Here is a 26,230-nt window from a genome sequence, read left to right as displayed (position 1 = left end):
GCCCCCATGTTCTCTTCTGTCTTAATATCTGCTGCACCATGTCAGAGGAACCACCAGCTGCACCGGCTTCGTTTGGAGTGTGTACAGACGGAACCTTCCCTCGTAGGTGCACCCAGGTTAGCCTCATAAAACACTCCACCTTATCAACAAGGCATTTATTCTCACATTAAATATTTAACATTGAATATACTGAATACGCCATGTACCGCTGTCTCGCTCATGCATCGTTACCGAGACAGCTAGCTAGCTGGTTGGGGGAAACAGTGCTTCAAAGCAAATCAATTTCAAAGTAATGAAGAAAAAGTGCATTTGGTGAGGGCGGGGGGGGCGGAAAAAAACTCACAACCTCTGAAAATAACATTGAAAATGATTTCCACAGACCAAGTGCATTACCTAACCATCGCAAACCACAACTGGTAGAAAAATGCATTGGTAATAATTTACAGTATAAAACTTGGCACAGTATTGTTGACTAGCTGCTTGGTTTACGCGAGTTTCCCCTTCAAGAGATCCAATCCAGGTGACTTGGCTTGGTCCTGCACATTTCTATGAACAGAACACCCTGAAACGTAAAAGATGGGCTGCTGTAGTTATTCCAACACTCACAAAAAACGAGATGCTATACAATCCACCCGGACTTGCTTATACTGTACAGATAAGTACTTGTACAAAAGCTCTTATCATGAAATGTCCAAATGCGAGTGTGGAAAACAGAACCACTTGGAAAAGCATAATCCTGTTAGAAGCAGGCCCTTCAAACTGTAGTTTCTATGGTTACCATGCTGATTTTGTGGCATCATTCTAAAAGCTGGGACTTCTTCAGATTACAACTAGCGGCTGCCTTCTATAGTACCTCAAGGAACAAGTGGGGGATTTCCTCAGGACTGCAAGCAATTTGACTCGTGAAACCGAGAAGCTGCAAAAAAACTTACTCATCCGAGTCCTTCTTGCTCTCCTCGATGAAGGCGATGGATTCCGACCTCAGCCTATTGGTGACCTCGTAAGTGCGCAGGGTGACTCCAAAGATGTCTTCATGGTAGCGGTTTTCGTCCTGGAATGAGATCAGTGCACAAAGTAAAAGGACATTCCAGAATGGATGCTAACCTGCCTGAAGGTTTCAAACAGAGGAACCCCATACACGCAATTTGCTGATATAGAAGCCAGCGTCCTCCAGGGGCATGTTCCCCTGCAGTTTAACAATCTGCTGGACGGTCTTCAGGACGTCCCCAGCCATGGTCACATCCCCACACACGTAGATGTGACCAGCCCGCTCCTTCAGGTAGCTGTATACAGTCTCTGACAGTTGCTCACGGAGAACATCTTGGACGTATTTCTGAGAGAGAGACAGAAAGTTGTCATCTTTAGAACTTTACCCATGGAAGACTTTCAAATGCCCTTGTTAGAAGCAAGACTAAATTGGCCAGCTTGCTGATGAAGTTAGCCAAGCTGTGTTCCTACCTTTGGTTTTCCTGGCTCTCTGGAGTAGGCTGTATACAGTTCTTTGAATATCCCCTTGTTTTTGGCCTGAATCGTTTCTTCTTTGTAAATGTGATCGATTTGTGACTGCCGACATCCAAAGACGAGGATCATGGGGCATGCTGTGATCCCTGGACCGTAAAAAAAAAAACAGACAGGCCTCATTGACATGAGCCACGAGGCACACCTGACCAAGCGTGAAGACATTAAGGTCAGCCGAGACGCACCCCTCTGCTCTAAATCATGAAGCCTCTGTTGCCAGAAGCTTCTGAAGGGGGCGATTCCAGTTCCTGGTCCAATCAGGATACATGGAGCTTTGGGATCTTTGGGCATCTGGAAGGTTGGAGCTCTGGAACAGATGTTTCATCATATATAGTCACACTGCTTACAGTGATTAGGAAAAACTATGCCTTACTCGTTAAAATATTCATGCCTAATATCTTTGGAGCAACTCCCACCATTTTTACCCTTTAGTCAATGGTATGTGTGTAAAAAATACATGGTCATAAAGTGACGGCAGAGCAGCTCTAACAGAATAAATTGTTTCATTCATCCAACTTCAAGATAGTCTTACCCTCTAACAAAACATGGGACCGTTTCATCAACCTCTATCCTGTTCAACCAAGAAGAGCAGACGCCATGGTGAATTGGGCCCTCACTATCTGCAAGACATGATCACACATCAGCGTTCCTCTACCGTCCCTTTGAAATACACAAGCAATAATGTCGGGGGTAAACCATTTAGGGGCTTATTTTTCCCCATATTAAACATGTAAGGCTGTTGTGTTAAGGTACTTAACCTAAAATCGCTCCCCAAAAATAAATACACAATTCAGCTGCATGAATGGATTTCAGTGCAAGTCGCTTTAGATAAAAGTATCAATTAAAAAAAAAAAAAAAAAATACAAGCAAACGTTGATCTGTAATCAAAAGCAAACGACTTCGTTTGAGAGGTTCAAAATGACTTTCCTCAGGTAATTTAGCAAAAGTACAAATTAAAATGGGTTTCCATCTGCTAAGATATATTTTGTCTAACAAGCTGAAAGAGCTTAGGGTTTAAGAGAAAACGAGGCTGAAGAGTTTCCCCTCACCTCTGGTGCGGTAAGACACCACAGCCACTGTGAGGTGGATCTCCCCAGGGAAGGTGTCCGGCGAGGAGCTGATTGAGTAGTAACGTGGCTGCAGTAGGGGCAGCTGGGTGAGCAGGAGCGTGGATGGCATCTGAATGGAGGGGAACTCCTCCAGAACCTCCACCATGGTAGGGTTGTTGTACCATTTCCACTCCTCATATTCCTGCAAGCCCTGGTAACATTGGAATGTGGACAGCGACAGTCAGTTCTGTGCTGTCCATTTTGTCCAAATGCCTTGGGCCAGTATTATAGACAAGACTGTTCTCATCCACAGCCTGATCCAAAATAAACCAACAGAGAAGCTTGCTTTGAGAATATACCAGAGCATAAACAATGAATTATGACTCGGCTAATGTTTTCAGAACATTCATGAAATGGATAGTTGATTGTGGGTGGATTCATAATTAAAATGTCTGAGGGTTACGGGTAAGTCTGTGGGTTACGGCATCTGAACCAAAAACACACATTATCTATGAAATATGACAAAGGAAATGGACCAAACAAGAAAAGCCGGAGTTGTCTTTCAGTGGATCTTTTGTGTAGTTACTGAGGTAAAATTTGATTTATTAATTTGGCACAACAAGGATTTGCGAGCGGTTCTGTAAGCTCCACCGATCCCTACCCAGAATCATTTGGTTCTACCTTGCTGAGGAGCTCGAGCTTCTTTTTCTGCTTTTCATTGCTGGCCAATGAGGCAAACTGCTGCAGAAGGAGAGGGCTGGGTGGAGTTGTGATATCCAGAAAATACTTGAAGGCCTGATAGATGGTACAAGGGGGAATACGAGTCTCATCTGTCCAGTTGCTGATCACGCCTTGGAAGGACAATAAAGCAACACAGAATATTAAAACCAGAAAAAGAGAATGAATGCATGCGTTCGTCTTCCAAAAACACTGATCGGTATCTGGATTTTGGTGAATCAGAAGCCAGTCCCAGCAAAAAAAAATGAGGGGAAAACCTAGGCTGGGATACTAGTCTGTTACAAGGAATACAATCTCACACTACAGACAATTTAGAGGCACGAATGTGAGATGCTTTTGGGCTGTTGGAGAGAACTGGAGTACTTGGAGGAAACATGGCAAAAACCACTATACCCACAGACCCCAAAATCAGGAAGCAAACCAACAAACAGGGAAGTACACAGTTTGAGAAAGTATGGTTATTCATGCAAGTGCCTGGAATATATGCAGTGGCAAATATCAGGAAACAGATTACCTAAAGCTGTGCTTCTCTCTTCTAAGAACTCCACCTTCATAATCTGATTCACAGGTGGAGCATCTTCTAGCTTTTCAATGAGTGAATTCACCAAGTCTTCATGGTTGCCAGCAAAGACGCCTAGGTGGTCTCCAGGGTGGTACTTCAGGCTGTCATGGTTATTTGTGTGGAGTTTCAGAAAGATTGTGGAACGACTGGAGGGGGGAGACGTTCAGAAGGTAAGCGTTGACTTCTCAGTGATGGTCACACTTCTGCCTAATGAGCAAGACTATGACCCAGCAAAGCCAGATTAGACCACCTACTCAGATTTAGGACTTTGTAGGTTTTGTCGCTTCAGCAGCTTTGCTCCATACACCTTCTTCTTATGCAAGTTGTACAGTGCTGTGGGTAGAAACAAAAGTGGTAATAAAATCAGGAGGAAGTAGATACAGAATCTGCACGGTGTGATGAGACCTTGTTGCTTGTATGTAGCTTAGCTTCTTGCTCTGTATGAGCCGGTAATGAGACAACCTTTACCTTGTGTCAGCTCGGGAGCCTCAGCAGTGTAGGTGAGGCGGAACTTGCTCTTTTTCCAGCTGCGGTCATTGCTGATTAGCGAGTCATTGGCCTTCTCAATGTTCACATCATCACCAACGCAGAAAACGTCACAGGCAGCCTTTAACAGATGGCAAATCAAGGGGCTCATTTGGGCGAGATTAAACCATGCATGGCACTTTTCTGTTGTCTGGTGAGATGTAATCAATCCACAGACACCCAGAAACGTTGATCCAGCAGGATCTGCACTTATCCTCTATCTATGGGCAAGACTTGGAACTGTCAGTCAAGAGGATGATAGATTTGATCTTCGTAGAAAGATCTCAAGGTCACTGTGACCTCTCCAGGTGTAACTGACCCCCACATGCCCCCCCGCTCACACCTTAAAGACCTTCTTGGCCCATGTTCTGAAAGACTCTTCCTGTCCGCAGAGCTCATCCCCCTCTCCCATGCGTAGGATGCGCTCCCCACCGAGCTCCTCAAACAGCGTGTCCACAGCGTGGGCAAAGGCACAGAAGTGTGGATAGGCCCTGGAGCCAAGGCCAAACACAGAGAACCTGCGCGGAGCGGGCAGAAACAATCATGTGGGCTCCCCTTTGGACTCCTGCAAGCTCCAAACAGCACTAAATATGCGGTCTGTCGTGGTGTTTTGTTTATTTTTTTACATGAAATCGTTTCAGGCCCTCTTCCTCAAAATGAATTTTTGCATCAAAGAGGAGCTCCACATACTTAAAACACCCACAGAAGACATCTGTAGCTCTACCCTCCCACACAGCATAAATGTAAGCATGTAATGGGTTAAGCCATTAAAAGGTAAGATCCATGGTGATTTTCCTGATGAGATGTGCATGCTTCTCCATCCTATCAGACTGATGCCAGGGAGCCAGCCTCTGGTAAATTTACCTGACATTGGCGAGAGGACCAGTACTCTCGAAGTTGACCTTCAGCTCTGGTTCATCACTGGAAGATTTGCGTGTGTCTGAATATGAGGAGACACTGTTGAAGCGAACTTTGTAGCTCCTGCAAGGATGCGTCGGGTTGGTTGGGTGTAAAAATACAAATTGGGGGAGAATTAGAGTGCAATGATTTGCAATGCAGAGAAAAACAGTCGAGGAAGTGTATGATGAGGATAAAGCACCATACTGTTGCAGGACTTCAACAAAGGAATGGTGACTCACTTTCTGTCTTCTGTGTTGGAGGTTGGATGTCTCATTTCCATCAAGGCAGCGGCAAATTTCTGAAAAGCAAGAGGAACTTACAGCCAGCCCATTTCATCAATGGATATTTTTCAGCACGACGTAGATAACCCCTTTTTTAGCTATTGATACAAGGGGAATATAATTCGTCACAGCTACAGAGGGCGAAAATGAACTTGTCTCAGTACCTCTCCATTTTCAGGTGGGTCTCCATTTCCAAATGTACTGGTCACCACCAACACTAAGGTTTCATGTTCCAGATCCACGACATCATAATCATCCATTGACATCACCTGGCACACAGAAACAGAGTGACAGGAACGGTTGTCAACTCCTATATTTTTCCCTCTGACACCCTGTATTGTACCCCTGACAGAACAATCTAGAAGTACCCCTAAGCAAGGACATTTAAGGCAAACACACACAAGAAAACGTTTCTGAATGAACAACCTGGCCAAAAAGATGTCATACATAAAAACCTGACCTTTCAGACACAGAAGCAACATAATATGTACTATGACAAGCTTGACGCTTCAGACTGCATTCACAATTCACACCCATGCGTCTGGCTAAAATGAGTGTCTGCAGGCAATGGAGAGCTCAGAGGTGGAAGCATTTGGACGAGGATGCGAGGCTGCTCGGCGCGCTCATCTGTGCTTGCACCCCTAACACCCCCGCTCCCACATCACAGCCGTACTCTATGACAGAAACCAAAACCGACATCCTGCAGGGAAACGCAATGTCAGAAAAATGTCTATTGTTCTCGGCATTTCTTTAAAAGGCTACATTTTCGCACCTGAGCATTCTTCCCGATTTTGCTTTAAAAAATAAAAAAGTGTAACATGCTTGGAGGAGTAAATTCAGTTAAACCTTCTCATGTTCCATTTCATGGAGGAGGGAAAAAAAAAAAAAAAAAACCAAAGCATTCCACTGGGAAATTTGTCAATGGTTTGGATGTTTGTTTTGTACCCAGAGCTGTTTTCTAGGCACACATGCATGTATATTTATCATCCATTTTTCTGATATCACCAAGGAACACAAAATGAAAGGCGGGAGTTACCTTGGCATCAAAGGCGTGCTTGAAGATCTCACACAGGGTTTTGGCATAGACCTGGGACTTCCCTGTTTCTGTGGCGTACAGTATGGTGGACTTCACTCTCTTTGCCATGGCTTGACCCATAAGCTTGGCAGAGAACTTCACTGCCCTGTGAATGTGATGTGAGCTGTAAGTGCGAGGGGGAGGGGGCAAAGGCCTGGAAATCTTCATCCCTCCCCATCTTAGGGCCATTCATGGACACCATAACTTCAGAAGTGCTCTCCGGTCCTTCTCTCTACAGCAGGCACCACATTTTGTGCTAAAATCGCAATGGCAGTCGCAATTACCATAATTACCTCTCTGTGTTTGGGGGCAATCATGGTAATAAGTCTATAAAAACGCACCTAACGAGGAGCTGATTACCCCCCTCGGCGATCCAGAGTGGATTACATTGTTAGACACGTCGTCTCCACTTGCGACCCCCCTGCACCTCACCTGATGCTCTTCATCCTCACCTCAAAGTGAGGGTAAAAGGGGATAAATGAGCCCAGCGGAGGTGGCTCATGTCTGGCTGCCCAGTTCTGCTCAGAGGCGTGACGAAGACTCACATGAGCACAGACAGGGGAAAGCTTAGCATGCACCTATCTGGAGAAGATGAGAATGCTGCCCCCTCTCTCCCCTCTTACTTTGCCAGCTTCTTGAAGCCAATCGCTCTCTTTTTTGTTGGCGTTCCATTCACTCCTTTCCACACATGAGTGTTCCATGGGTCAGGCTGTAAGAAACAGGAGTGTGAGTAGGGGCTATAATTCATAACGTTAACCTTATTAGCCAATGATATGTTTTACATTGCTGAGTGACAGGGGAGAGGGCATTCTGGGGACCAATCAGATTCCAGCTCGGGACAGTGCCCCTGTGGCCCTACTCCTGTACACGCCCCTGAGTGAGAGCTGTCCTTGGGGGCATCGGAACCCCAAGATGGCTTCCCAGTGGGCTGGTTTTCCCCACAGACCTGGTACTCAAAGGAAGGCGTCAGTCGATAATTCAGCATCTCCTGGTGGAACACTGGGGTGATGCTCCCGGACATGGGTGGCACGATCCACACCCAGTCCCCAGGGCAGCCTCCCCGGACCCGGAACTCATTCTCCATGTGCTTTATGAAGGATTCGGTAGCTGAGTGGTGATCCACTATGGTCACTTTGGAGCTCTGGGGAGAGAGCAGGGCAAACAGCAGTATGAGGGGGCTGAGGTGTGAGACTCATTTCCCACTGCAAATTGTGATTTTCGGACCACGTCACGTCCCGTTTGCCAGTATGTCAAAAAAAAATACATCTCACAGCCTAGTAAAAAAAACCACATCACTTCAGTCTACTGTGACTTAATTGAACCAGTCGTAAGGACTGTGGCACCACTGATTGGGTTTCATTCGCCTTCGCAGTTTCATAATTGTTTTTATTCCTAATTCGGCATGACATCAGGTGTGTCTCGTGACATCAAATTCTCAGAAAAACAACAGTCTTGCAATTCAGAATGAGTTTCTGTCTATGTGACACCTCAGAAAAATGAAAAATAAACAAACAGTCACACATTATAAATGCAGTCGTGGTTGATTCGGGTCCTGGGGAATGATGAAGACCATGAAGTGTTTTGGGAAGGGATGACGGCACCTGAAAACTGTGGAGGACTGCAATGTTTATCTCAACCAGTGCCTGGTCTTTCCACAGCGATGAAGTCTTCCTGGTATCTAAAGTCATTTTTTGTGCCACTTCCTGCATTACAAAGCACAAAAAAAACAGGTGAGGTTTACAGGGGCAAACTACTGAGATTTTGTCAAATTGTACCAAGTTCTCCAGATGGCCATATAAATTCAATGACAACATGCATCTAGGAAGCCTTTTTTCTATTAGAAGATTCTGGCTTTGGCTGCCTGCTTAATCCTTTAAGTAAATATTCATAAAGATCAAATAAGGCAACTAAATTGGAGAAATGCATTGAGTTACTGATACGACATGAATAAAACCACTGAGTAAGCCAATAATTAATCTAGCAGTCTGCTATGTTTAAGAGAGATTGCTAATGGAGCATGAAGTCTTAGGCCAAACAGTAAGTCTTTGAAGAGATTTGGTTCCCCATTTAAAGAGTAATTTTTAGTCTTGCAATGTATTCCTCCTTATGCTGAACTTTCATTTCAAGGGTCTCGATAAATACAGTGTTCCAGCTCCATCAAACAATTATTTGGTCAACACTGAAAGCTTTTCATTTCGCCTACAATAAACAATTTGATCGGAAGAAGCTTTTGGGATATGTCAACAGTGGTAGAGATTTGTTTTCTTGAGATGCTAGACAGTAATAAGAGAAATAGCTGTAGGTTTCTCTGGCCAAGTCAGTCAGTCACCCCAGCAATGGCTGCAGTACCTCAAGGATATTGTAGCGAGAAGCATCACAGAAGTCACGCACACCAATCTCTGTGCCCATGTACCAGCCGCTGAAGGGGCAGCCAGTGAACTCCAGCCCCCCGATCTCCAGCAGCATGTTCGACACAGCAGGCAGCCCGTACCACTTCAGGTTCAGCTCTCCAAACCACTCAAACCTGCATACAATCACAAAGAAGAAAGGTGAGTCAACCCCCAGAGCTTTGCTCTTGATAATCCTGCCTTCAAATGATTGTACTAAAGGTTTGTACTGTAAAACTGCACTTTGAAGATGGATCATTAACATGTACAGATTCCCTAATCTCTGTGAAGCAGACTTCATTTTTAACAGACAAACTGGTTTAATTATGTGACCCTGTTCTGTTCATTAGCAAACCCAAACCACAAGATGTTCTTAACCATGGACAGAATGCTGTCCACCACATTCAAGAACAATCTTTCCCCATCGATAGGTAAAGCTGAACTTTTGCAATATTACCCACAATACGTGAATTGACATTTAGTCTTGTTACTTGTCTAATGTCCGTTCCTAATTTATTTATAAACTGTTGGCTGTTCTTTGTACTGTGTGCGGTTGAAAGAGTAGGCATTGCACTGCACTTAAGTGGCAAATAAAACACCTTGAAATGTTTCGTTTTGGCAATATGCATTTTCTTTATTGACTCATTCACCTTGAACTTTTACATGCTGCCAACTGCGATCTTTCGTGACCCAGCCTGCCAATGGATGAAAGTTTAACAAGTCGCTACACACAGAATCCTCTGTGTTTGATTGCTAAGTATGACACCAGGGGCATAGTTAAAGATGAATGGATAGGGGAGCTCAATCTATACGGGGCAGGCGTGATGACAAACTTATACATAATATAAAATGCTATTCATGACTTAAGCCAATAAATACACATTTATTTGCGGGAGCTAAAACAGGCCTAACGACAGCTTGAATGATACAACTAAAGTAAAATTGTGTTTATAAAAAAAAAAAAAAAAAAAAAAAAAAAAAAAAAAAAAACACACTACACAAGAGCCTGTCCCTTCAAATTTGGTCAGCTGGTGAAAGTACATGCAAGTTTTTGGCCAAAACCACTCAGACATCTGTAGGAGTTTCAAACACAGAAATGTCTGGCCTAAGTTCCATCTGGTGGCTGCTTTGGAGATCCTGAGCCCCCATTAATCTGATGAACACGTCCCTGCTGCTGCCACAGCAGAAGGCTGCAAGAATTTCACGCAACGGGGCGACATCAGACATGTCAGTTGCACGGCCAAGCTGGAAGCGTCCCCAGGGCCTGTTCATTCAGTTCCAAGGGACGCAGCCAGCCGAAGACTTGGCAACATGTGCCCAATATAGGCGTACATGTCCCTCTAATTCAATGGCCACACAGAGCTCATAAGCATGTGTGTCAGCAGTGCAGAGGGGGTGCCGTTTATCCATCCGTCCATGGTTAGGGACCGTCAGCCACCTATGGCATTCCGATTTGGGGCTATGTGTCTAAAATTTTTGTACTCACTTGGGATGTGTGAATGGCACCTCCATCACCAGGTCATCGGGAATCTCGAAAAGCTCTGGATCATGGCCGTTGGCTTGGAGAAGGAGGGGCAGGACATCAAAGCGTCCCTTCGGTGCTTTCCACCCTTGCTGTATGCAGATCTGTGAAAACAGAAATAAAGTGTCGCAAAACGAATAGATTGGGCAGAGAGGTAGACATGGACCTTATTCATGCTGTTGCTACCAATCTGCAAGATAGGTTCACAGTTTACCTCGGTCAATTCAACGGATGCTGGATCTCCCAAAATGGATCCATCGGGCTGTTTGTAGCCCGCATACCGAATTAACTGGCTGTTCCAGATACGGAAATCGTGCTTGCCATCTGTCCTCTGAGGAAATATGGTAATGGCAGACCTACAAATAGAGCCGACATTGCATAATAGTGAAAGATTTACGTGAGCACACAGTCACAAAACCCAGGAGTCAAACTTGTTAATTGAATTTCCTTCGGGCTACTAACAGCAGCAGTTGGGAGGTGGGCAGTGTAGTCGTGTCGTCTCAGCATCTGCACAATTCCTCACATAAAATGCAGGTACAGAAACTACTTATTGCTGACTTAATATATACATAGAAAAGTGAAGGAATAAAATCGGTGCATGTTAATATGAGAAATTTATACAGCTTTAGATGTGACTGGTTTAGATCCCCATGTTTCAGCTTTGGATTTGCAGCTTGGTTTGTCTCCTTTTGCCCATATGCCACCATTTCACACAGTGACCATGTTCCTGCCCTTTTGGACAATGAATTGATAAAACACGGATAGAAACGACGGGTGGGAGGATCTCAAGCACAAGAGGCTTGTCAACAGTTACGCTCATGCAGATCTACAATGTCGGCTCTGTGCTAGGGATCCTCCCACATTAGCAAAGAGCCGATACCCAGGGCAGTAGGTCATATCACCATGCAGGAAACAAACTGCCAAGATGACTCCCCCCCCCGCCCCCCCACTGCCACACAAATTTAATCTTCACAGCTTTCACATTCCCTGTTCCGTCTTCATGACGTGTCCCCTATATCCTGACAGCGAGGCAGGGCAAGGCCAGCACCCCAGGCTTTGGGGAAATCACCAGGAATTAATCAGACGGGTTCATGGAACCAGTACTGTGTATAAGGCCCAATGAGGCGGATTAGTGGTCATAAGCTAACAAAAGCTGACGGGTAAGGAAGGGGGGGAAATTAAAAATACATACATGTACAAACATCTCTCTCTCTCTCTCTCATATATATATATATAGGAGATGGAGTGTGTGGGAGAAAGAGCTCCATGGAAGTCTACCTGAGGTTGCCTTTATTGGTGGCATACTTGATGTGGTTACAGATGTAATTAAACATTCCATGGGCAGTCGTGCAGTCCCTAGCATCAAAGACCTGGTAAAGACAAAAAGAAAAAAAAAAAAAGTTCTTTGAATAACCCAAAAGTATCTGCAGTATTAATACTGGTCAGCATGAAATAATCATTCCCCATTTGTTCCATCTGCCACCTTTCATTCAAGGCTGTAATTTAACTTGAAATAATACATTTGAAAAAAAGCACCAATAACTGAATGCAATGTGTTCTCGGTGGTTTATCCATTCCTTGTGAGTGATTGAGAGCACGTGGGAGGAATTGTTTCACAAAAAAAAGACAGTTGCATTTTCTGGTCAAGTCATTTACTAATTTGAACTTCTGCACTCATTTAATACTGCAATTTGGACATAATTGGAAAGATAGACCAATAACTGAAAGTAATGAGATCTGATGTGGCGATTCCACACAGTGCGAGTAAAGATCATAACTGCTCCTCACTTGAAGTTTGGACCACTGGATCCGTCCCACACAGCGAGCCGCGTTTCTCCAGGCATGCTTAGCACCGTAGATAAGCTCAGTGTCTTTCAGCTGGTAAGTCCCAGAAGCCTCGATCTCTTTTGTGACCTCCTCCAGCCGGTCCATATGGGCCTTTGAGCCAAACCTGCCCACAGAAGTGTTCAGAACCAACACTTGACAACTGAAGTTCTCTGCCATCACAATACCGAGTCAAGGATTTTCCACCACTGCGTTCCCTATCTCCAGTGTCAGTCCTGACTTGCCTTTTTATGGAGGTATAGTACTGGTTGATAAAATCAGTAGCAAGAGGAAGTAGCTCTTCTTTGGGTCGGCCCTCATCTGGTTTCCTGGCTTGCTGATTTGGGGTCATCACGGACCCAATACACACTTGGTCTGTGCAGATCGGCACCTACAAAATAAATCAAAAATGCATTCAGGAGCATTTTTGATTGGAGGAATGAAGGTGTAAAACTTACTTTGGGGAGGGGTAATCATACGCTGCCAATCACAGACTGCTTCAGCTTTTCTTTAGTTACTCTGGTGGCCCCCCTCTAGGTCAGCCACAAGAAGCCCATCCACGCTGGATTCTAAAGGCTCCTTTCTCCCACTCCTCTGAATTCCCATCATTCAAAGCTTTGAACAAGGCCAGTTAACCTGATTTGCTTCACCAACGGTATCCCGTTTCAGTTTGATGGCTTTAGCAAAGGATTTACATGTCTATTAAGAGTGCAACGCTACACATTCTCGGTACGGGTCTATCGGTTTGGTACGGGACTGTACAAATGTAGACGCTTTGTGTGTTTGTGTTCCCCCCCGAGCGACGTTCAGAAAGGGGCGGATGAAACATGCTGCTCCGTGCCTGATCCACATATTGTCACGATCGGCAGAAGCGAGAGCGGCGATCGTGCGGGAAAGCAGGCAAGCAGGAAGGCAGAATATGGGGCAAAACGGGAGTTTAATTAAGAAGACGGGGACCGGGAAACAGCTCACGCTTACAAACATCAATGACAGACGAAGGACTCAGGTAAGACACGGACTGAAATACACAGGACTGAGCAAATTAACTAGATACAGCTGGGTACAATCGGGAGAAAACACGTGGGTAATCAGGGGGCGTGGCACACAGGAGGAGCGGACGAGCCGGGCATGACACATATGATAAATACAACTTCAAAGTAAATAAACATTGCAAATAATAAAACTTGTGCCAAGCAATTATTACCAACAAAGGACCATTGTTTCCCACACTTAAATGAACTCCACCATTTCACTAAATCTCTCAACATGGCCAGTGGTCTCACTGGGCCAAGACGTGGAAACGTGTGACTAAATGTGATTGGGATGCAATCATCCGAAGCGGCCTTCGAAATAGCATGTAGATTACGAGCAAAGCGTCATGAGTCAAAGACAACCGCTGAGAAAAAAAAAGCTTGGAATCACTGAAATGAGCCACGTCATCTGACTGGGCTTCCCGTACAAAGCACTGACTGACCCATATTGCACATGATTCATGAATGAAGGTCTGATGCACTTATGCTGTAAGATGCTCTGTGATGGTATCACTTGATGAGTCCATTCAGTGATAAAGATGTAAGAAGCCACTTTAAAACCAGGTAGTTCAAAACAAAACAATTTCACTTCTTTTTATATACCTCACCAGTGCTAAGTGGCTACCCTGCTAATTAATGGGGCATGAGTCTGAAACACAGCTTGTGGTATGTAATAGACTGCAACATCCATAATCGCTCTGGTCAGTAATGAACAGTTAACAACTGACTCGCCAAAGAATTCAGCCTGTAATCCTGTCCACAGTTGAATATTTGATTAATATTAAAGCAGAAGAGCCAGAGATACTTCGGTAGAAACAACATTACACGGCACCTTGCTGGAGTTCAGATGCAACGTGTCAGTGTACAGTGTGCCGGTCTCCCAATTCTTGACCTTCATGAAGCGAGGACATTTGGACGGACTCCCAATCTGTGAAGGCTTCGTGGGGGACATCACGCCTTGAGATATCTGCAAAAGAAGAGAACGGGCAATGTGCAAAGTTAGTTAGAGTACTGTGTAGAGAGTAGCCTACCAGGAGAATGATGGAGTGCAAAATGAATTAAACACTCCGGAGAAACATTAGCCACAAACCCGCGATATCTACAAAGTCTGACAGACTTGAGTTGAAACAAATAAGAATCCGTCGTCAGCCTTTCGCCACTAAATTAGCAACGCAATATGCAAAAAACCAAACCACCTCCCACGCATCAAATAAAAGGTCACCTACATCATTAAACAGTGATATAATTTGACGCTAATTAGGGTTAACTGATTGGGGTGAACCGAATATCTGGCTGAAACGAGTATCCGAAGCTGCTCATTACTGGTGAGTATCCGTGTGTATCTTCAGCCAGAACCGCAAAGAGAGAGTCGCGTCGACCCCGTTCACTCCAATGGACCTTCTTTTATACTGCAGCGGAGGATCATGGTGGAGCCTGTCAATAGTTCCCGGAATGAGCGTCAAATAATAGCAGCGCAATGGAGTCACAGCAGAATAAACCATTAGTGATGCACTTTAAATGGTAAGAAATTAAAAAATTAGATCTCATATTATCCGCACCTCAGTATCAAATTAACGTGCATTAAAACATTTTAGCGTATTATCCCCCACTAAGTTACTAAATTTAGGGAACGTTAACAAATAAAGTTAAAATACTGGATACAGTTAGCGACACTAAACTTTAACCACGAACAGATTACTAATGGTAAAATCTGTTCTCTTAGTGGTATTTTGTCCAATGTTGTGGAATCAGAGGAAGAAAAGGCTTCTAAACGTGATTTTTACATTATTTGCAGGGTGGCGTAAGTTGCATATTAGTTAAATATAATTTGGAGCATGGGATCTCAACTCCATGGGTATTGTAAGCTTTTCCCTGTGTCTTAATTTTTAAAAACCAAATATTAAGCTTCCCAGTGCTGTGGTCTTTGTGAAAATGTGTAAATGCAATATTTGAATATGATTATCTCACTTTTTCCACCTTTAGCCAGAATAAGACTTTTGCTGACTTGAGACAACCGGCTTGACTTGAGACTTTTTCTCCAGTCTATAGAAATGTACATTTGTACTCCGTTTACTGAATGATTGGATCATCCTCATGCAGCACAGCAAACCATGGTGGAGAATATATATATATATGCAAGGACAACACAGAGAAAAGGGCACAGTCAAGCTTGACATGGTATTCATGTTTGAGTTCTTAGTGATTATGTCATTAACATTATTTAGGTCCTCAGGCAACCCTAGCCGTTAGAACTACCGAGTTTAACTTCATAATAAACATATTGATGTAACTACATGTTACATGAATATTGTAAATCAGTGCTTTTATTGACTATTAAATAAAATCTACATGAACCACGTGATGATTCTGCACTTCTCTACAGAGCCATGTGCATTGGTCTCCTATACATACTGGCCCTCCCACATAACAAGTAATTACACATATTTTCCTGCGTACTGCACGTAACTATTTTCCACATATCCCAGATTGATCTTTTTGGTGTTTGACCTGCATTACGCGCAAAATCAGTGCATAGCCGCAGAGTAAACTGCTCTCTTTTGTTTTATAGTGTGCGTTTTAAAATCTCCTGGTTTGTTAATTGTGCTTAGACAGCTTAATTGTTTATTTACGCCGCACGTTTATTTACATGCAAGTAGGCTTGGGCAGTATCTAATTTTTAATACTGACCAGACATTATACTTCTATTTTCAAAAGAATGCTATTCCTGTATTTTGAAATCTCTGCGATATGGGTATAGGAAGCATCGAGGGCCGCATGTGTTTGAGGGGGCTGGGGGTTCAATTTCATGGTCTGTAAAAGAAATACTTTTCCGCCCACACTCAAAAAATAGTTCTTAGATGGCTACTGCTTACCATGTATCACTTGATTCCTTTAATATTTGATTAATTCAAGTGTGATATTTGATCTTAAGTAGTACCAGTGGTAGTGGTGGGTGATTTGATAATAACATTGCAATTTAAATAATCTAAACACTATGAATTACTTGCAATGTTAATGCATAATGCAGGGTTAGTATGCGTCCAGGCAATACAAGAAGAACGGAGCAAATCGTGTAGACCATACATGTGCCTTGTAGTCTGAGTTTGTCCTGGCAAGTTTGTGTGTTAGGCTAGCATGTAGCTGGCTAGCTAAACTGCATTGCTAAGCGAGCATGGAAACACGCGGTCATTCTGTGGTAAATTATAAGCTAATTCCAAAGAAAGGCAGTAATGTGAAGTCTGTCGTGGGGAACTGGTTTGGATATGAGATGTCAGACACTGAACAGAGTCAAGTGAAATGCAAAGTTTTCAGAACGATCATGGTGTTTTAAAGGAGCAGTACAACCAATTTAACACTTACAGCAGAAACGCTCAGTGTAGTGGCATGAATGTGAAAAAAATGCAGCGTTAGCGAGGCTGTCACCCGGAGCTGAGCCCAGAGCTCCAGCTAAAAGGCAGCGAACATTAGCAGCATTGTTTTCCAGCATAATCCCATGTGGTAAATCATTGCCCAGATGGAAAGAAATAATAGATGTGGTGGCATATTATATTGCAAAAGATACAGTCCCTTAACACTGTGGGTAATTAAGGCTTTGCTCTGATGCTGCACACTACTGATCTAAAGGTATGTGCTTCCAAGCCGCAAATATTGCGTGTTCAGCTCAATCCATCCATCCATTATCCTCCACTTATCCAAGGTCGGGTCGTGGGGGCAGCAGTCTCAGCGGGGAGACCCAGACTTCCCTCTCCCCGGCCACTTTGCCCAGCTCCTCCAGGGGAATCTCGAGGCGTTCCCAGGCCAGCCGAGAGACATAGTCTCTTCAGCGTGTCCTGGGTCTTCCCCGGGGTCTCCTCCCAGTGGGACATGCCCGGAACACCTCACCAGGGAGGCGTCCAGGAGACATCCTAATCAGATGCCTGAGCCACCTCATCTGGCTCCTCTCGATGCGGAGGAGCAGCGGCTCTACTCTGAGTCCCTCCCGAATGACTGAGCTCCTCACCCTATCTCTAAGGGAGAGCCCAGCCACCCTGCGGAGGAAACTCATTTCGGCCGCTTGTACCCGCGATCTCGTTCTTTCGGTCACTACCCAAAGCTCATGACCATAGGTGAGGGTAGGAACGTAGATCGACTGGTAAATCGAGAGCTTCGCCTTTTGGCTCAGCTCTCTCTTCACCATGACAGACCGATGCAGCGCCCGCATGACTGCTGACGCCGCACCGATCCGCCTGTCGATTTCTCGTTCCATCCTTCCCTCACTCGTGAACAAGTGTTCAGCTCAAGAAATCTGAAAATTTCGGGGTTGCCAACTCTCACGCATCTGGTGTGACACTCAAGCTTTCAGACTCTCAGGCTCACACAAGAAATCTTATGGCAAATCTATATTGCTCAATTATAAACCTAAAACTAGTTACATCAAACGTATTGGGGTAGTTTGTAAACCCTATACAGACTTTATTACAAAGTAATAAAACTGTTACATAGCTGTAAATGCTTGGGCAGCCTTGTCTCAAATTGAAAATCTCACGTCAGCTAGCAAACCAAAGATGACGACCCTGATATTTTCTTCCATAGAGATTTTTTCATGCATCTTTTTATAAAGTAATTTAACATAATTAAATTAATAAATACACTTTGTAAACGAGTACACCAACTTAAATTGCTACAAGTTAAAATACTCAAAGTACATATTTGTAAAAATACCTACTTAAGTATAGTAACAAAGTATTTGTCCTTTACACCTCTGATTATTATTAAGGGCAGGAATATGATGCAGGTTTGTTGTGGGCATTTTTGTGTTTTATTTTTAGTCCAAATTGAACAAATGTTAGTTAAATGAAGACATCCATCCATTTAATGCCAACTGGGGTTGTGGGGGGACCAGAGACTATCCCAGGGATAACGGTCGCGGGCAGGATCCAACCCCGGGCAGGTGCCAACACACGGCAGGGTGCACACACTCACACAATTATGGGGTCAACTTAGATTTGCCAATGAATCTACCACGCACACTTTTGGACTGTGGGAGGAAACTGTAGCCCCCAGTGGAATCCAATGCGATCATGGGGAGAGCATGCGAACTCCACACAGAAACGTCCTACATCCAACCCAGGGACCGAACACAGGACCTTCTGGCTGTGAGGAAGCAGCGCTAATCACTGCACCACCGCACCACCCTCAAAGAAGACATGTTACTTATTTATTTATTTATTTTTATCCTGCCTAAATTGTGAATTGTCTGGAAAAAATAGTGATTTTATTTTTTCCTCATAGTGCCCAGTACTACCTGGTGGTCACATTTACATATCGCCACATTTGGATTGCTAATGTATACTTCATGCAGCATGCTAAACTTATGTGCTAAACTTACAAGTATCATGAATGGCCTCCTCTGGTTTGTAAATTTCTTGTTCTTTTGCGTTAAAAGATTTTTTTATACATAAATATATATATATATATATATATATATATATATATATATATATATATATATATATATGGGAATATCCACAAAATCGCTACCTTCCAGGTTCAATTTCACCCACGCCCAACAGTAAGCCCTGCCCCCTCCAGATATGCATAATTTTCTTGGTTAAACAGATATATTGTCCTTAACTTGCTCACCCTTATTAACTGACCCGGTGAGCTAGTGGCTGTATTGATGGATGGGTGTCACTAATTCATCCTTTCATTAATTGCAGTGAATCATCTTTGCAGGAGTCTGTACATGTTGTCTTCTGTAGAAACCAGAGCGGTGATCTATGAATCAAAAGGAAATATGGTCTCCCCTCTCATCACCACTATCATCACTCAATTGCAGTTATTTGTAAATGATTCCTCGCAAAATATGAGCAAGGGTGTAATTGTAGCTTTTCCTGAAGGGATAAATGCAAACAAGAAAGTCAATTAAGCTTTACTGATGGCCTCTATTCTCCTGGGAGTCGGAGGAGGGTGTCCCCCACCCAAATTGATTAGTTTCCCTCCGCTCGCAAAAACAAGTTTTCGCAACTGTTATGAAATTTAAATGGTGTTTAAAAAAAAACCCTACCAGGTAGGATCCTCACGAGGACGTTCAATTCTGCACGACAACAATGGCCGCCTATTGCTTTGAGGGACAAGAAAAGGTCACAAGCTGGCTGTTCGAGTGAGAGTGAGAGCAAGAGGAACCAGAGCACTGTGAGATCTCAAATGCTTAGGTGAGGGGGGGGGGCTGTAATTCCATGCTGGTCTAATCTCAGTGAAGTATTTGCAGAAGGAGGAACTTTACACCTTCTTTACAAATGGCAGGGATAACATCTCTGGATCCGCGCCTTTGCTAGCAAGTGCATTTCTGCCTTTATGCCAGTCCTCTGCCATCGTGTTAGATGCCAAGTCATGTGGCAGTGAGCCAGAGGCCTGGATGACTCCTCCCAGAAGAAGGAATAGAAAAAAAGGTTCACAGGAAAAAATTCTTGTCAAATGGAGAAAAGCACTACAGAAGAACCAGGAGAGTTAATATGCTGTGCAGTGATTAAGTAACTAAAGGTTCAAGTGCTGGGATGGGTTATGGTCTTGTACCATTGACCTGAGCATGTAAATTATTTTCCAGCATGTACAGATAATATTTAAAATTGCCCGTTGCTGTGGAGATGAATGCAATTTGCTAGGAAACTATAAAAAAAAAAAAAAAACTTTGCTGGGAGGACTTGGGGGTGACTTAAGCTTATTTTACAGTAATTATTACATTCAAAGCTATTTGGGCCGATAAAACATTAAGCAAGAATATGGCACGGATGTAAGAAAGGAAATAGGCTATCAGCACTGCTTGGAGTCTCTTCACCGGTATTGTAGTGAAATGCGAGTTGACGTCAGTCTCCCTTTGGAGGTTATATTCGGTGGGGGTGAATGCTCCGACCGTATGGCTAAACGTCAATGGTTTGTGCCGCTTCGGCAGAAGCCTTCCTGCTTCCTCCACACCGACTTCCGCTCCACGTCTCCAGCTGAACCTGCGGGGCCCGATGGGGGGACCTGAGTCCAGAGCCTCTGCTTTCCTACAAAGGCGTGGGCCTGCAGACCTCATGCTATATCTGAAATAACCTTAGTATGGTTCATACTGTTGTATGTCAGCCATCAATGAGCCGCAGTATCTGTCTCTGTGATACTATAATTCAGCATGCGTAAAGTGTAATCACAATCAGTGTGACTAGCCAAATAATGCCTCCTCACCTCATCACCCAACAGGCTGATGTTTCGTAAACATTCTCGCACAAAATGGCTTCTGTGACATCACTCGGGTTCTTTTCAGAGAAGCTGAGGTCATAGCAAAACTTCTTATTTGCTATAAATGTTCATATAGAGGGACCTCACAGCACTTACCAACTCCTATTTTCCTCCCAGAAGCTATTTTTTACACCATGGAAATTTCTCCATCGCCTCTCTGCAATGAAGCCTAATATATCACCCTCCGAGTGTTACACGGCTACCAGTTGTGGAGAGGCCAAGAAGCAGGAAGAGACAATGGCAAGCCATGGCGGCCCCTCGCTATCGCAGCTGTGTGCCCCATTCATCTTGCTTCCTGGACCCCCTCCCCCCCCAACCCGAGCCATCATCACCACCCCATCTGGCTCCATTCATTCAACCCTTTTAGCATCAGAATCACAGTAGTGGCCTGGGGACATTAATGGCAGGTAATGATTATGACAATTCCAGCGCAAGCCCAGCATGACGTATGCCTCAGTTGGCCAACGGCGAACCCTGCGTGCCTCGGGAACGCTGCTACCTTCTCATCCTCGGAGTAGGGGTTGTTGAGTACTGTAGGTTGGTCATCCCTTCTCACTGGGTCGTCGAGGACCAGATCTGTATCGGAGGCCAACCCTTTGCCCATCACAGCAACACTGCAAATCACACAGAGCCCCAGTTAAACGCTTCACAGTCACGTTTGCACCTTCCGCCACTCCATCCCGCTGAACCATAATGCCCCTGGGGTGTCACGCAGGGCGGGACGCAGTCGTGGTGTGTGCTGTGTCTCCATACCCATCGCCAGGGAGGTAAACAAGCCCATCGGAGTAGCAGATTTTGTCAGAGATGTGGGATGACTCATATATCAGCAGCATGACATTGAGAGAATGCAAACTTTGCGGGGGTGGGGTGGAGGGGGGGCTGTGCCAAGGACGCAAGATGCGGATCTGGTAATGACTTGACGAATGTGATGCTCATTGACAGACTGTGGTGTGATACATGGAGGGTGGGCGGTGCCAGGGGTGGGTCTTCAGGGCCACATAGGTGGCAAGCACAACAAACCCATCAGGACATGGTGCCTGGCTTTCCGTTTTCCGCACAAGCTGCCGGAGATCTCTGTATCTGGGCTCATTGTGCTGAATGATGTGAAAGCTCAGCTTTACACTTAAGGTCCAGCACTGTCCCGGGTGCAGTGGGAATTCGAGTAGATGTTCAGACGTTCATATTGCCTCGGTGTACTGTCAAAAAATATGAGCTCTCAACCCACTTCTACAGTTTTGGGAAACAGTGTCTTAGTGTAGAATCAAATGAACAGGATCCTTTACGTGCTCATTTGTTCAAAATAAAAGGCTCTATCTGAGTCATTGCTTTCAATTCATTTCAAAGTTCAGTGTCCAGTAAACCCTTTTTCATAGATGTTTGGGGTAGACGAATGGAGTTAGCAAACTCATATCTACTTTCCCTGCTGCTTTATTTTCAGAAAGGATGTTGTCTTCTAAAAGCCCATTTGTTTATATGCTGCGTTTATCAAAAGATTATTCTGCATCCATGCTATTTAAGTGGGGCTTTGTGCTGAGCGGGGGGAAGAGGATGCTCTACGGCTGTCCTTTCATGGGATAGGATGAGTCATTTTGAAGCATGTTCTTTTATGAAACAAATGGTGAGTTCATGTGCCGTGACTGTGCAGAGCTTGCTGCAAATATTTAGAAATCAGATTCGTATCACCAGCACATACTGCTGCATAACAGAATGCTAGTCAGACTCTGTGTATAGGTGCATAACACAAGTACAGCTTGTGAGTGATGACAGGTCTTTACCTGTCCACTTGGACTTCTGCGTCTCTCGTGTCCACCCCATTGATATCCTTCTTGCTGTGCTTGAGGAGCTTCAGAACAGGCTCTATTTCCCTCAACAGGTCCTTGTTCTCTTCAATGCCATTTAGGAGGGCATGGCAGTCCCCGGATTCCCCTGGAGCAATCAGTGAGGAAACCATGCTGTTCATCTGGATGAGAGTGCTCTGCTCCCTGCTTGGGGAGAGGTTCTCGATTGCCCGCAGCTGCTCCTTGTTGCCCTGCACGGAACCCTCAAAGGACCTGGGGAAGAGTGGCCGAGTCACCCTCACAGTCTTCTGACGCCCGTCTCCAGAGAAGGTGGTCTCCAGATGGGTAGTGAAGCCCTCTGGCCCTCTGAGGATGAGCACGGCATGGCTCTCAGGTGAGATGTTCTTGAGGGTCTCCAGTGCCCTCTCGTAACTCATGTCGACCAGGGGCTTGTTGTTGACAGCCAAGATGATGTCTCCAACCTGGACCAGGCCACACTCCTCCGCTGCCCCACCCCGGATGAGATCCGACACAATGACAGGCGGCTTGCACACCCTCTGCTTCACCAGGAAACCCAGGCCCCCAACCTTCCGCTTGAAGAGCCTCACCGAGATGATGTTGGGCTGCAGCTGGTAGACGCTCGGCTCAGAGTCCTGCATGCTGCGGGCTTTTCAGCAGCTAGATGAATAGGAGATGTGATTGAAATAAGTTAACTTTAGCTCTGTGATTAACCAAGTCGATCGAGTTGATCTTCCTCTCCACTTTTTTAGACTGGCATACCCTGAGATAAGAAAGAGAGATTTGATGCAGACATTGAGGATTTTCAATGTAGATAAACAGTTTATTCTATATTTATGTCAACAAGCATTTGATCCTGGGTTTTCACTAGTAGACTAAGGTCACACTGAGACTGCATACAAATCTGTTCATCTTGTAATAAATGTATATCTCCTTGGATATTGTTGACCTGCATATGTCAACTGAAATGAGCTATTTATTGAAGCACCAGTATTTCAATTCTGTTTCCTTATTCACTGTCTACTTCTGCAGGTATTTCTCCAAAATTACAAATGATGAATGGACTGATTCATTCCATCTAAAAAATTCTGCCAGGAACGCGCGCTAGCTGAGTCGAGGGGTGGTTTAACAGAGAGAGAAAATCACACTTTTCATGCTGCGCTAGTGAGTAAAAGTGCTGTCCCCTTATCTGAGTCCCAGCCATCAAAGTGTAAATCTAAGGAGGTACGTGTCACCTTGCTACAAGGTGACACCTTTGACAACGACATATTTTAACATTTGCTGTTGGCTAAGGAGGTGCCACAGTTGAAATTGCACGCATCTGCATGTTACGCAAGTTTCCCGTTTGATGTCGCTGGAAAGAGCCGCGATATTTTTCATTCGGAATAATTCTCAGCCGTCTGTCTGCACCCCTGCTGTTGGGTTATGTGTCCTCTATGTTTCCCTCCAAAACTCAAGGTGCATCAAACGCAGAAGTCAGTGATATTAATAGGAGTCTCCCCCTTTTTCCTTGCGCAAGTCTGGATTCGCTTGGCATTCATGGGCAGGCATACTGCTCAGTGAAACAAAGCTTGCATAATCTTTACAAAATCCAAGTTTAAAAAGGGAAAACGTGCAAACTGTTTCCCAGGCAGAGAGTCAAGAAAGAGAGATTAAAGAGCTACTTGTCTGATAAGCAAAATCTGCTACAAACATTCTGTGTAAATATAAAATGAGCATTTTAAATCTGATCGTTGGCTCTGGTGTGACCCTGTCCGATCCTCGTATGACACTTTTGAACTTTAAAACATACTAGAATTACTAATACTGTACCCCTCGGTGCAGGATAACTTAAAATTAGAGGCAAGGGTAAAACTGACTGTAAATTATATGCCACGATCTGAAAACGCAGAGGAATGTTCTGAATTAATTTTTCAAAGGCGGGTGTAACCGTTGGCTTAAATACACAACGTAAAATATTATTAGAATATAACACAACATTGTCCATAACGCAGATATCCCCGTACAATGACGGATATTTTCAGCACTATGGACAGCAACGCAAGCGATTGGTGGGTTATTTTTCGCGATTTATTACAGTAAGTGGGAATGGTGTTTGTACTTATTTTAAACATGCTCCTTTAAAAACTTTAAAATAACAAAATATACCACACAATTTCCCTCCAACTGCCGCATGCGAATATATTAGCAGTTCTGGAAACACCCCCTCCCTGCCTTTTATTCTAACTTTTTTTTTCTTTTCTAACATTTAAAACAATTGTTCGTATTCAGTGCAATTCAGACTTTTCAGTTAATATGTCATATCTCAAAATCCCAATTTCATTACATTACAAATAACACGAAAGGTAGATAACTGATTGCCTTCACCTATGTTCAGATGAAAATGGTCTCTTTCATCAACTTATAAAATTAACTGATTTTAGAATATATTTCTTAACATTATTAAACAAGCGCAAAATGCATCCGTCTAATCTGCATGTAAATTCAACCTTAGTTTATTCATATCAAACCCTCAATTGTATCTAAATCAACGCAATCACACATTCACACATCTAGTGGGCTGGTGTTACTTACACCTGTAATTTTTTTTCTTTAATTTCTATTGCAGTAATAATCGGGGGGAAAGTGGCACGGCAATTGTTTGATGGAAAAACGGACATATAGTCATTTCGCGATTTGCATGGCAAGTGTATCGGGAATGATTAGAAAATCGAATAACTCCAGTCTTTCGTCAACTTACTGCCTTGTGTTGCGTTATATTGCAAAAGAGTTTCTGAACAGTGCCAAGAAGCACCTGCGCTTTCATTCACAAAACGCCTAAAACAATTAACATCGAGTCTATTTTTAATCATATGGCGATCTGACTTTATCTCTTTATCTGTTTAGACATTGCGCAGTACAGCACATCTCATGATGTGACAACAAGTTCACACATGATTAGTGGGGGGAGGGATACTATTGTTCCCCATCTCTACCGATGGAAAATTCAGATGTAAATTAAATATAATGACACATTAAGGGCACCAAAAAGCACACTTAGCAATGATATTCAGTAAATGCGTCGGTACTTTGCTAAGAAATCAACAGGAGGAATGTGCGAGTTTTCATAACATGACACAATAGGATAATTCCTAATTTCTCAGCAATATCTTAAACGATTACATAATCTAAAGCAGTGAATTGAAAGTCATTTCTCAGTGAGATATTAAAGTGCGGCTGGTTTTACATTAGAAAAAAAAAGCGAGGAGTAGAGCTTACCTTCACTTGCAGGCAACTCTTTTTACAGCGGGCTGAAAAGTTCCGCGGTCTCCTGTGTGTAATCTCCTGTGATGGTGATCCGTCTGCAGGGCTGAGGTACCGCGGACTGCCACAGTACTCCGGCTGTCACATCGGAAGCGTGGCTGCACGCTGCTGGGTGCTGCCGTATAAATATGAAACAGCGTGGCCTCCGATGAGCTCAGACTAGGTCGTGCGCCGGCATTTATTCCGTGCTCTGCAGCCTTCGGTTCTGTCATCACGGAGACGAGTTACTTTTGACGTCCAACCAGTTTTATGGGTGTGAACGCTCGTTTACTTGCGATTAGGGGACGGGCGATGAGCATCCAGACCACCAGATGCGGTCATTCCCACCCCCTCCCGCCTGGTTTGACCAATTATTTGCAAAGTCCTGGTTCATTTTTATTTTGCTTTTTTTTTTTAATTTTGCAGTGTGATGATATTGAAGAAAAACATAACACAGATCTAAACACATATGCATTTAGCAGG

General features: G+C 44.1%; 1 protein-coding gene across 4 annotated transcripts; it reads right to left on the bottom strand.

Annotated features, from left to right (window-relative positions):
• Positions 1-326: 326 nt before the first annotated feature.
• Positions 327-25,965, bottom strand: nos1 (nitric oxide synthase 1 (neuronal)). 4 transcript variants are annotated; one of them, XM_048995712.1, is made up of 29 exons: positions 25,724-25,965; positions 22,445-23,228; positions 21,169-21,283; positions 14,245-14,379; positions 12,627-12,772; positions 12,346-12,508; positions 11,836-11,927; positions 10,772-10,913; positions 10,522-10,661; positions 8,998-9,172; positions 8,250-8,351; positions 7,595-7,789; positions 7,272-7,357; positions 6,610-6,754; positions 5,738-5,842; positions 5,532-5,590; positions 5,257-5,373; positions 4,736-4,910; positions 4,336-4,474; positions 4,122-4,200; positions 3,820-4,013; positions 3,249-3,418; positions 2,568-2,778; positions 2,051-2,138; positions 1,704-1,825; positions 1,459-1,607; positions 1,139-1,333; positions 933-1,051; positions 327-562 (listed from the first exon to the last, which is right to left on the bottom strand). In XM_048995712.1, exons 2-29 carry the CDS (start codon positions 23,104-23,106, stop codon positions 547-549), a joined length of 4,236 nt encoding a protein of 1,411 aa, XP_048851669.1. In that variant the 5' UTR covers positions 23,107-23,228; positions 25,724-25,965; the 3' UTR covers positions 327-546. The 4 variants fall into 4 exon arrangements, with proteins under 4 accessions (XP_048851669.1, XP_048851689.1, XP_048851678.1 ...); XM_048995732.1 differs by lacking the exons at positions 21,169-21,283; positions 22,445-23,228; positions 25,724-25,965 and adding an exon at positions 14,639-14,791; XM_048995721.1 differs by lacking the exons at positions 21,169-21,283; positions 22,445-23,228; positions 25,724-25,965 and adding an exon at positions 14,736-14,791.
• Between the last annotated feature and the right edge of the window lie 265 nt (positions 25,966-26,230).

Source organism: Brienomyrus brachyistius, chromosome 2, assembly GCF_023856365.1.
Source record: "Brienomyrus brachyistius isolate T26 chromosome 2, BBRACH_0.4, whole genome shotgun sequence".
Lineage (NCBI taxonomy): Eukaryota > Metazoa > Chordata > Actinopteri > Osteoglossiformes > Mormyridae > Brienomyrus > Brienomyrus brachyistius.
The sequence above is the reverse complement of the archived record's forward strand: the minus strand, read 5'-3'. Positions and strand labels throughout refer to the sequence as shown.